Source organism: Ursus americanus, chromosome 9 (genome assembly GCF_024610735.1).
Source record: "Ursus americanus isolate L20-20 chromosome 9, mUrsAme1.1.p, whole genome shotgun sequence".
NCBI lineage: Eukaryota > Metazoa > Chordata > Mammalia > Carnivora > Ursidae > Ursus > Ursus americanus.
In genome coordinates this window covers 43,386,687-43,399,633 of record NC_142135.1, presented here as the reverse complement: position 1 = coordinate 43,399,633, position 12,947 = coordinate 43,386,687, and the positions used below count along the sequence as shown (strand labels likewise).

Genomic DNA, 12,947 nt, shown 5'->3' with positions numbered 1-12,947 from the left:
TCAGCAGAAGGGATTTCCAGAGCTCTTACCAGTGTTGACTCAGTGTCCTGTCACACCGTGTTGATAGCATGGCCTTACATACTGCCTTGCTTCAGAAGCCTATTTGTCTTGATTATAAGAACCGATCTAAAAAAATGGTGATCATGTGAGGCGATGGGTGCATTAGTTAACAATATTGTGGTAATCATTTTACACTGAAAAAAAATTGTTTATAAAGAGCAATCTCCATTTCTATCCTGGTTCTGGTTTTCTTGGCTCATCGCATAGTCCAATTTGATAACCTGTGTGGTATTTCTGTTCTTCTACAAACAGGGACCTGCACTGATGCTACCTCTTGGGTCAGGGGTCTGGTGGCTAAACTAACTTGCCCCTGCCTGTGGGGATAGCTGAGTAGAATCCGTCCCTGTAATCCCTTGGCCCCCATTCTGTCACTGTAGTCCTTTCGATGGAGGTCTCTCAGCTGAGAGAGCTCACCTCAGCTTAGTTTTTATCCACAGCATCTGCTCCATCAGAGGAGACGCATCCCGTTCTAGACCCTAGTCTTTCTCACAATCCCCCCTCCACCAGAGGGACAGACTCTTATAGGACCAGACTCTTTATGACCAGTTACAGATCTACTTCATGGAGTTAAAAACTATTCCAACAAATTTGCAAGGTCAGGGCCTTTATCATTCTTCTGATCTCCCAGTATTACGTCTGTTGATTTTCATTAATATTGTTTTGTTTGGTGCTTCAGAACTAGCCGAACACATTTGCTCTGATGATGATGGAAAGATATTTTGCTCAGATTGTTCTTAGTGAATTGGAAGATCATAATAATCTTTTATAACATGAACACTACGATGGCTGGGCGTATTTGTTCCTTAGCCAGCCTGCTGGTCTACCAATAAACCAATGTGGGCATCGCTACAGTGCTCCCATCAGGGAGTAACTAAGCGTGTTGCTCGCTGAGTCACATTCTCCTTGCCTCAAATCCTGTCTAGAAGTAAACATCTTTGTAAGCCAAAATTAACTCCTTCAGGTTATTAGGGAGCTTAGCAGTGTTTAGCAAACTGTTTTGCCAACTGAAGAAACCCTGTTAGCACTGGTCGTATTCAGACTGGAGATGAACTGGAAGCTCGGTGAAATGTGAAGTAGGACTTAGACTCTAAAGGGTCCTGCTTAGAGCCACAGTGTATTGATTCTGAAGAAGCAGCTAAAAATCTTGAATGTAATCAGAAGCAAAGAAGGAGTTTAGAATGGTGGTTTTTCAGTAAGAAAGTTCTAATCCTTTGTTCTTATTTAAACAGCTAAATCCATTGAAAAATACTTCAGAGATAACTCAGAATGTTCACATGAAACTAAAATTGTTTTGGGATGGACCCTGGCATTGAGAGCTGGCTTATGGAAGGTTATATTAGAAAGATTCTGAATTCCCAAGTAGAAATCAGTCTGCACTTCCCAAATTCTTTTCTTGACAGTAAACCTACTTCTCAGGAGAGCAGGTTAGTTCTTCAGAATGTACAGTGCCCAACACAGAAGACTCAAGTCAAAACAACTTCAGCTGCCCCCAAGACTTGTAAATGAATGGTGTGCAGTGTATGTCGTGTCCTTCTTACACTTGCAGTGTCTGAGTGGTGCTTTTTGCAAAACTGAATGGCGGGTCCAAACTGACAGATATATTGTAATTTATACCAAGTAGATTCATAAGTTAAGTAATGGGAACCTTACCATTCATGCTTCACATCTTTTCCTGATTCATTCTATTTGTAATCAAGGAGTTTGCTTTTTCCATTATAAATAAAACCTTGTAATAAGAGAAACCAAAGACTTGGAAAATTGTAAAGAAGGCAAAAGCAAACGCAGCCAAAGTCCTAGCATCCAGAAGCAATGTGGCCTGCTGTTGGCATTGTTACTTACTTTCCCCCAAGTCCTTAACATATGCATTTTTTGATTCTATATATACCATTTATATCTGGTTTCAAATTTTTACATAACTTCTAAACATAAGCTTTTTTCCAAGCTATTGAAGACTCTTTAGATACATTTTAATGATTATATAATGATATGCAATTTGCTTAGTTATTCAGCTAATGAACACTTAGTCTGTTTCCATTCCCCCCCCCCCACAATTGTCAGTCAGGCTGCAGTGAATGTCTGTGTTCTTTACCCCTCCTTGGCATCTAGCTGAGAATGCATTCTGATAGTAACACCCCTCTGGTTCTGTTTTAATAAGAATGTTGACAATGTGACTAGCATTTATTCTTTCCGTTTATCTTTCTTTTTAAAAAAAGCCACCGCTAAAAGATTACAGGTTTCCTTACTATAAACACACAAAGGAGCAGGACAATAGCACACACTGTAGATACACTGCAGGCTTATCTATGGCGTAACGTCCCTTTATAATCCCGTGTTACTACAGAGTAGGGCTATCTTGTAAGAAATCAGCTCTATATAATTCACCCATGTAAGTCTATAAAAAGAGCCATGCTCTACTGTGCACAACAAACAACACAGCACAGAAACAGCTAAATAAAGGAATGTTTGAGGGGAGCACTATAGCACTTTACGAACATAGCCTTTTATTAAGAAACAAGTAGAACTAATGTCTGTTACTAATGCAGATTACTCTGAACTACTATGTTTTATGATATATTCCATGTAATTCAATTTTCATAATGGATTGGACTGTTTATTCCTTTGAAATTAAAAATCTCATTATGAACCTGTGAAACGTTCTGAAGCAAATACAAAAACAAAGTGACCTTTAATGTCCTTTTTCAAGTCTGAAGTTCTATGAAAACACTAAGGTTAGGAAATGACATGTAAGTTTTAATGACCAAAGTGTTTGAAATGATACTAAAAATGTCTAATGATCTAATTCTGAATCCAATAAGATTCCAAGCTTTGATGGTTTTACCTCAAAATCCTTCACCTCTGTCTATTCTTTTTGCCTCTCACCCCGTCACTTCCTATCCGTCCTATACCTCTGATCAAGCTCCCATATTAGCTAGTACCTTTTGGCTTGAAATCCTGATATATAAAGACTTACAAATCAAATCCTATGTATGCACCACTGTATTAGTACTTGTACGCTGTAAAATTACACTAAAAGAAATGAAAAAGTGTAAGGTTAAATATGAATAGAGATATTTGAGAACTGTGGGATTTGATAATGGCATTGAATCAATATTAATTTCCTCACCTGTACGTAAGAGAACATACTTATTTGTAGACTATACACACCGAAGCATTTAGGGGTAAAGGGATATCATTATCTGCAATGTCCAATCAAATGATTTGAAGAAACACCTACAGAGAAAGAATGTGATAAGTGAAATAAAATGTTGATAACTGGGGGGATGGTTAGGTGAAGGGCACTTTTTTGTAGGTTGCAAGTATTTCAAAATAAAGTTTTTAAAAAGTGTGTGTGTGTGTGTGATGTCTAAGTATTTCTTCTTGCCCCCATTGGATGGCCTTGCACACCCATTGGGTTGTATACTCCATTCTGGGATCAACTGCCCAGACTATAATAATAACGTCCAAACTGTTCTCTTGGCCTCTTTTTCACCCTCTTTTTGTCTAACCTCAGCCCGTCGTTAGTGACCTTCCTAAAGTATAAATCCGATAATATCACACACTTTCTTTAAAATCCTCTGTGATTCCTAGTTGATAAGAGTACATAGATACTTTTCAGATGATCACATGAGGCTTTTCATTGTTTAGTCCCATTTCTTCATTAATGATTTATGTTCCAGCCAAAGGAACTACTCCTCGCATTCATAATTTTTATTGCAAACAGAGTTTCTTCTAACTGGAATGTTCTCGCTTTGTCTGCCTTTTCTACTGATATTTAACCCTTGAGAGTTACCCTCAAAATTTCATCCTTTATAGTCCCTGATAATCTTGCAATTAGCCACTTCCCCCATAGCAACTATTTTATTACATTTTAATTATTTACTATATGAGTCTACCTCTAAATCCAGCTGCTAGAGACTAGTGATCGGACATACTCGTCTCAGTATCTATTGCAACCTGATGGATCTGTGGTGGTTGGAACAGTGGCTGGCCCAAAGCAATGAATGCCTGTGGGAAGAACGAATAGAAACCCACCCTGAAAGTACTTTAAAGCCTGCAGAAGGCTTTACGTGTTTTATCTGGTGGCAATTACTACTTCACAAGATGACCTGCATAAGAGGTGAGGATATCTTGAAGAGATATCCTTTATCCAAGATCACATATTCAGTGTCTGAGGATAAAATCCTGAATTTAAAATTATATGACAACTTGTGATGGAACTGGTAAAAAGACCCCGTGTTTGGGATGCGCCGGCCCCGCAGCCCTGACTGCCAGGGAGGAGGACTGGATTATGACAGTGATTTACCTTGGGCTTTTACCTGTGGCAGCTGAATAAAGTCAAAGATGTTCAGTTAGTTGATGTTTGCAGCTGACTTTTAGTAAGTCTTTATCATCTTTAAGAGATTTACTTTTATTCCAATTGCATTTAAACTTTCTAAAATTAGGAGTGAGTGTTGAATTTTATTAAATTCCCATCTAGTGTTTAATAGGAGTTTTCTCCTCTAAGTTATAATGTCATCTCAGATTGATTTATTGCTTGATTTTGGACCATTCTTGCATTCCTATACCATGTCTGCCATGGTCAAGACATTATTCTAATAGGAATGTATTCTATCTGCTAATATTTCATCTGTTGTTCTGTATTTATCTTCATAAGGGTAAGAGGTAACTATTGTTTACATGTAAATATTAAGCCGTGTAACTCTTTGTTATGTGTCAGAAATCATTCCAAAAAGGCATGGGGTCAAACTTACCTCATAGGTTGAGTTTAGGTATGGAAGCTCTAACAGTTCTACCAAGCCAGAAATCCTGAGAGCTAACATTTATTAAGTGCTTATTTTGTGCAGGTTACTCTTTTAATGGTTTTATATGTATTAACCCATTTACATCCTACTGCATTCATATGACACAGAACTTATTATCCCCGTCTTGTGGTTGAGGAACTGAGACCCAGGGATGCAAAGTACTTGTGGGCAGTAAATGGTAGAGTCGGCATTTGAACTCAGGCATTCTGGCTCCAGAGTTTATGTTCTTCACAGTTAAGCAGTATTCCCCAGCATGATACTGGTGGAAACACTAACCCCAGGAATTATTTGCTCAAAGATAGAATCTGATGTAATCATTGTTAATATGATTGACAAAGCAATGTAGAATTTGTAAGAGAAATACCATAACTATTATTATTAATATAATAATATAGATTGGGGAATAACTGTATTTAAGTATTTAAAAAGTTAAATATTACCAAAGTAACAATTTTTTTTTCCTTTTCAGCAATCTTGACACAGAAGAACTATGTGGTAAGTTGTATTATGGGGGGAGGGGTGGGCAAAGTTGTGGTATTTGGGGAGGAGGGGTGGGGAATCAAACTTACTACTTGCTTTAGGTTGAAAAAGAGCACCATCTTATTTAAATTTCTACATACCCTGAAATTAATGTCCTAGATTTGGAATATAGTAAAAGATAATTGAGATCTCAAGGGATTTATCTTCATCTGTTTTTTTTTTTTTTAAAGATTTTATTTATTTACTTAACAGAGATAGAGATAGCCAGCGAGAGAGGGAACACAAGCAGGGGGAGTGGGAGAGGAAGAAGCAGGCTCATAGCAGAGGAGCCTGATGTGGGGCTCGATCCCATAATGCCGGGATCACGCCCTGAGCTGAAGGCAGATGCTTAACAACTGCGCCACCCAGGCGCCCCTATCTTCATCTGTTTTACTCAAGCGTGTATTTCACTGGAGAAAGAGTTGGGGCTCATTAATTTGTTCATGGAGAAGAATTGTTTTCCACTTGATACAATTAGTTTAACAATAGCAAATTCTCCACTAGTTTGAATATATTTTTACATTGGTGTTTAATACAACTTCATTATTCTCTTCAAGTATATTGCCTCTTACTACTGTTTTTGCAAAACTGACCCCCTTGACATATAAAAACAACTTTGTTCCATATCTCCCTAAGCAGTTCTGGAATGTTAAATGTCACTTGCAAAACAAGTTTCGAGGGAGAGAGGAATTTCTACAGATTCTTGACTTATAGCCTCTTCATTTATTTTCTTCATCCTCTTGGTTGGAAACAAAGGTCACAGGCTGGGAAGGTGGAAAAGGCCAATATTTCTGAGATTTGTTTTTTCTTATGAGAAAATTATGAAACATTGTGAGACTATTCAGTGTGAAACAGCAATTTTACCTGAATGCTGGGAGTTTTTAAGTTTTATGTTTTAAGGTAATTGTATGAGATAACACCTTGTCCAAGTTTGATTTTGTTGTCTAGGTTTTTTAAAAATAATTTTACAAATGAGATTATCTGAAACTCCTAACTGAAGTCACAAGCGCTTGCTGAACATCTCATAGTTCTTACAAATTTAAAGTTTACCAAATCATCACAAAGTCCATTTTACGGTATTCAAGAGTGGTTATCTTCCATTTCATTAAATGGTAGAGCAACACCGAGTGACGTTATGTCAGGACAAAATATCAGAACACGAGGTTTCAGGGCGCCTGGGTGGCGCAGTTGTTAAGCATCTGCCTTCGGCTCGGGGCGTGATCCTGGATCCCTGGGATCGAGCCCCACATCAGGCTCCTCCGCTGGGAGCCTGCTTCTTCCTCTCCCACTCCCCCTGCCTGTGTTCCCTCTCTCGCTGGCTGTCTTTCTCTCTGTCAAATAAATAAATAACATCTTAAAAAAAACCAAAACACTAGGTTTCAAGAAAATAGCTCTGAACAACACAAATATGGTAATCACCGTAAGCTTTCCAATTTTCCAATGGTCCTAAAACACTGGTTTTGTTCCTGCGCAGTGTCTATTTCCTGTTCACTGGGAAGAATCCAACTGAAATGCACGTTGTTCATGCAGAGGCAGGGGTCTGATACCAAAGCAGGTCATGATTTTGTGAATTATGAAACACTAGTAAAGAAAAACAGGGAAAATCCTGACATGCTTTCACGCATAATCCAACCATGACCCATCCACACATGGGCATTAAACTGTGCCCAGTGGGCCAAAGGGCCCATGGGGACAATGGCCACCAGGCTTTCTAAAGAATAGCAATCGCTATAAAGGTCAAGTTGTGATCCGTTCTCATGCACGTGCAGATGGTCCCTGCCAGTGAAGTGGGGAGAGTATCCCAATAATTTTGTGAGGTTAGGAGATCCCATGTGCCTTAAGTATCTAGATAGCTCAGGCCAAGTAATGATTTCCTCAAATCATCCAGATAATTCTTTTTGTTTTCTACCCAACTTTGCCTACGTAGGCATGGCTCATGAGAAATCACACTGTTATAAGGGCTTTTAACGTAAGACATTTAGTGGGTCTTCTTTATTTGCTGTGTTGCTTATGTGTTGTCACTAAGGCATATTACATTATCCTTTCTTAGTATGATTGTGTATCTTCGCTTAATCCTCTACAAAAAAAAAACTTTAACTTGTCTTCGGTAATAGTAGAACTAGATTAGGAACCTACTCTGTTTTTACTGGAGAAAGCTCTGACTATGATTTTCCCCATGGTTAGGGAACTAGTATATGGGTTTGTTGGGTTTTTTTTTCTTTTTAAAGAGAGAGAGCATGCATGCAGGCTGGGGGTGGGAGGTGGGGCAGAGGGACAGGGACAGAGAGAGAATCCCAAGCAGCCTCCACTCCTAGCCAGAGCCCGATGTGGGGCTTGATCTCAAGACCCTGGGATCATGATCTGAGCCGAAATCAAGAGACAGACATTTAACTGACCCAGCCACCCAGGCACCCCTAGTATATAGGGTTTTAATGCAACCAAATTGCTCTGTATTTTTAAACCCGGTGATTATACTCCCAATCATGTGTTATAATCCTCCCCCTCTCTGTTCAAGAACATGCATTTTAATTTCCAGAGTATAGTTTCATGTCTCGTTATTTTGTAAATATAAAGTAAATATTTAAGTTGGATTCTAATCAAAACCAAATGCTTCAGTGCGAGCGAGTAAAATCTGTCAACTCACACCCCACACAAATTCGCCCTCGTGCATGGGAGGGATGGCACGTGATCAGTATGGAAAGAAGAGTTCATGGGCTCTTTCACAGAAGCAGTTAAAAGGTCCAGGAATCTAAAATGTTCATTCTTTTGCTTTTACTTAGTTTGTTCATTTACTAAATTATGGACCTAGAAATCAAAAGCTATTAAAATAAAGTGTTGATTTATTTTAGTTATGAAAATCATACTTAGTTTTTTAAAATTTAGTAATACAGAATTGCATAGCCATTTAAGATGAAATGTCAGTCTCCTTTTCCCCCTCTCCCCTTTCTCCCTAATCTCTGCTGCTAACTGCTTGGAGCATATCCTTCCAGATATTTTTATTCATAAATTGACATTGATACATATGCCTTGATAGATAATTTTTCCAACAGCGAGATATACTATATGATCAGTACAGCTGCACGCTGTTCATTTTATTAAAAAGACTGCAGATGTGCTGCATTTACCTTCACTTCTCAATCAAATCCCTTTTTGTGGATTTTCGGGTTGTTTCCAGCTTTTCACTTGGACAAACAGCATTGAAGTAAATATCCTCATTTGTATTATCTTCGTACTCTTGTGTGAGTAGTTCTGTATGATAGATGCCTGTAGGCATAATTACTTGGTCAAAGAGTCTTTAGTTTGGACGCCCACCAGCAGTGTTGAGGCATGCCACGTTATTCACTCTTCCCATAGTTAGGGAGGCCTTCCCAGCTAGCAGCTTTAGGCCATAGCTTATCAGTCAGTACATAACTCAGTTACAACTAGGTGTATGTGTTTGAACTCTGGCTTTAAGTCTTTGGTTCTCTGTTCATTCCATCTTTAGCTGTAATCTAAAATCTATCAGGAGTAAAATTCTTACTTTCCTGACCCTACCCAGGGCTGACGGGTAGAGGCTGCCCGAATGGCCTGCGTGTGACCCCTGGGCAGTGCTGAGAGGTACCTGTGCCAGCCAAGTCAAATGCTGGAGGATCAAAAGGCACTGTTCCTCTTCCAGACTACTAGAGCTGTGGCTACCTGGCACATTTATAAAATCACTAAAAAGAAGGGCGCCTGGGTGGCTCAGTCAGTTGAACATCTGACTCTTAATCTCAGCTCAGGTCTCGATCTCAGGGTTGTGAGCTCTAGCCCTGCATTGGGCTCCATACTGGCCGTGGAGCCTACTTTAAAAAAAAAAAAATCACCAAAAAAAGAGATGTAAAACATTTTACATGATACTGATATGCATTCCCTTAGATTCCCAACTGACACCTCCATTCAGAGCATGAGTTCCCCCGCCTCTCCATTCTCTGCCATCTCAGTATTGTCCTCCCGACCTAGTATACTGCTTGGGAAGCTGTGACAAGGTACAGACTGTAGGATCCATCTAAACTCATGAGGATGCTTTGTGAGATGAGTTCCCAGTGTGGCCTTGGTGGAGGGTGTGGAGCTCTGGTTCTAACTTGAAATTCTTAGGCCAAACCTGAAAACACAACCACCTGGAGGATTAAGGTGCAGACTAGGAAAACAAAACAAAACTTGGTGACGTGACACCACCAGTTAAGTACAACAGGGAAGGGAGAAACTAACCTTTGGTTAGCATATTATTAGGGAAGATGTTGCATTGAATTTCCACGAGGAGATAATTTTCTTTCTGATAGGCAGTTTGTCGAATAAGTCTGTTTATAAATAATGCTCTATTCTTATAAAACAATGTTCAGACTCTTACCTTGCAAAGATTCTTCACTTACACTGATGAGAATTGGTGGTCACACATTTCCATATGCGCTATACAATTCTGCTTTGCTCTTGCCCATGAAACTCGTATGCAGATTTTAAAGAAGTAGATTTCTCCAGGAAATTATTCTAGTTCTCAGAGGTCAAGAGTGTTTGTTTTGTTTTCCCCACACAGAACCGTGCAGCTCTTTTTATTTTGTCTTTTGATACTATAGCAAATCATATTATAGACTTTAAGAAAAGGCACGCTACAAGCAAAAGACGTAGAAGGAGTTCCACATATATTGGATTCTTTGGGCACTGTCCTGAGACCGTGCATGTATTCAGCATTTTATCTGTGCTCCGTAGGTATCGAGTTGAAAGGATAGAGGTCACCCTGAGGCGTATCCCCATCTTCACTCCTGCTCTGCTTCACTCTGACCCTTCGGGGCACGTATGAAGTGAAGCTCTGAGCCCAGGCCACAAGGAAGATTACATCTTGAGAATGAGGTGTGTTCTGGAGTCCTTGGCCCTTCCTCTGGAAGGACCAGAGTTGTCCTGGCTCTTCTGGTCAGCCTCGGACCCCGAACTTACAAATATGCTGTTAGAATAGGAGAACGGGTCCAGAGTGCAGAGGGCTGAAGGATAGAGGCTGCCTGAATGGCCTTGGTGTGACCGCAACATCTGGAGCACAGATGCAAGCCCCGAGTGTGCCCCTGCACCAACAGTCGTTGGTGTTTGTGAGTGATGGATGATTCCCACCTTTCGGTCACTACCTCACTAATTTCTGCTTCTCTGGAGCTCCTGCTCTGCGTTACCCGCCACAAGTGCTCCCTCAGGCCTGCACACTCAGGACCCCCAGGCTGGAGCTCCCCTTCTCGCCCAAAGTCTGTAAAGGCTGGCGCGCTTTCTGCTGGGTAGCTGCCTTCAGTCTTCACATCCAGTCCCTGGATGAGTGATTCTGCTGCAGTCATTGCTTTCTATCCCAATCACTTCCACCTCCGTCCCTGCCCTGACTTAACCCCCCACCTCTACCTCCTGCCTGGGATTTTGCATGTTCTCCCATCTGGCCTGTGGCTTGAGTGACTCTCAGTGGGCCATGCTGTCAACAAACCAGTTTTAATGAACCAGTATTTATTCTGGATCTTTCTTTCTCTCTAATGCTACGATTTGAGGACCAAACTCCTTTGCCCAGCTCACTCTGGAACCGTGATTGAAATGAGGCACTGGAGCACAGTAACAGGAATGAAACTGTCCAAGCTCAGTCACTTGGGAAGCCATCACTGGTCTTCTTTTCCTGCTTGCCGCATCTTTGAGCGTGCAGACATACTGCTGAAATGTCAAGTTCCTACCTACCCTCACCTCATAGCTTCAGCATGGTGCGGGGTCCTTGTTCTGGGATGAAATCACTCCTGGCAATTGATGCTGTATTGTCTGTCCTGATGGTGTGTCACCAACATTTCCCAAACTTGCCACGGCGTATGCAGGATAACCTTTCTCATGAGAATATTGGAGGATGTCACTCTACTTTTCAAAATTGTCCCATGGCTTCCCATTGCCTGTAGTGATTCTCATATTTATTCCAGGTAATAATCTATTCTGGCATGTCTATAAAACATGGTGCTTTCTTGGCCTTAACCCAAAAATTCTGATTCAGTGATGGGACCTTCTCAGTCTTCCTTTCTAACAAGTACTCTAGGGCAGTGCTTCCCAAACTTAAATGTGCCTACAGATCACCTGGGGGCTTATTAAAATGCAGATTCTGGCTTAGTAGGTCTGAGTGGGCTTCAGATGCTGCATTCTTTTTTTTTTTTTTTTTTAAGATTTATTTATTTACTGGAGAGAGAGAGAGAGAGAGTGCGCATGCGCCAGTCCAGAGGGGGAGGGGCAGAGGGAAAGGGAGACTGAGAGTCCCACGCAGACTCCCTGCTGAGTGTGGAGCCCAAGGCAATGCCAGGTTTCATCCCATGGCCCTGAGATCATGACCTGAGCCTAAATGAGGAGTTGGACGCATAACCAACTGAGCAACCCGGGCGCACGAGATGCTGTATTCTAACAAGTTCCCAGGTCATACTGATGCTGCTGGTCCAGACCACATCTTGAACATTGGGGCTCAAGAATTCTCTAGAAGATTCTGATGTAGATGGTCAGAAATACTGACCTAGACTTGAGGGTAAATTTAGAGCACTAGCTAGGAATACTTGCAACATTTCCAACTTCCTCTCTCATCACTGATTTTTGGCACCCTGCTTCCTTGTTGCTGCTTCTCCTCAAATACCTTTCAGTCTTGTCCTTTCTGTGCCCCCACGGCTGACCTACTTGTGTTCCTGTAAATACGACAAAAGATCACCTGCTTCCATGCCTTTGTTTACCCTTCCTCTGGTTATCTAGCAGATTAAGTCCTGTTCATCTGTTAATCCCGGCCTTGTCGTGCCTGCTCTGTGAAGCTGTCCTGGATTCCCTGCAGATGGACTTCAGCATTCTTTGACCTGTACTTTTTGGGGGGTGGGAGGTTAATCTGAAAATATCTTTATTTCACAGTAGGGTACTGCAGTGTGTGATTTGAGATCTAATCGACATTAATTTCAAGTATATAACAATGATTTGGTATTTATATTATGAAATGATCGCTACAATTAGTCCATCACTACACAGTTTTTTGTCTTGTAATGAGAACTTTAAGATTTAGTCTCTTAGCAACTTTCGGATACATAATACCGTATTATTAACTATAGTCACTGTGTTGCACATTACATCCCATGACTTATTTTATAGCTGGAAATTTGTACCTTTTGACCACCATCATTTATTTCACCCACCCAGCAATCTGTATCTAGAAGTTTTTTTTTTTTAATTCCACAAACAAGTGTGATGATAGAGTATTTGTATTTCTCTGACTTATTTCACTTAGCAAAATGCCCTCAAGGTCTATCCGTGTTGTTGCATATGGCCGGGTTTCTATCTTTTCATGTCTAAATAATACTCCATTGTGTATATATTAACTGCATTTTCTTCACCTAGTTATACATTGATGGCCACTTGGTTGCTTCCATGTCTTGGCTATTATAAATAATGGTGCTATGAACATGGAAGTCCACGGGTTTTTTTGAGTTAGTGTTTTTGTTTCCTTTGGATAAATATCCTGAAGTGGAATTGCTGAACCATACAGTAGTTCTATTTTTCATTTTGGGGGAACCTTCACAATGTTTTCTG

At 40.5% G+C, this 12,947-nt stretch overlaps 1 protein-coding gene across 2 annotated transcripts in view; it reads left to right on the top strand.

The window, feature by feature from the left end:
* The window catches only part of NECAB1 (N-terminal EF-hand calcium binding protein 1), a 180,649-nt gene that overhangs the window by 66,724 nt on the left and 100,978 nt on the right, over positions 1 to 12,947 (top strand). For both annotated transcript variants that reach the window (XM_045805995.2, XM_087864750.1), the window contains exon 4: positions 5,332 to 5,357. In XM_045805995.2, coding sequence (XP_045661951.1) covers positions 5,332 to 5,357 — 26 coding nt within the window. The remainder of the gene's footprint in view (positions 1 to 5,331; positions 5,358 to 12,947) is intronic.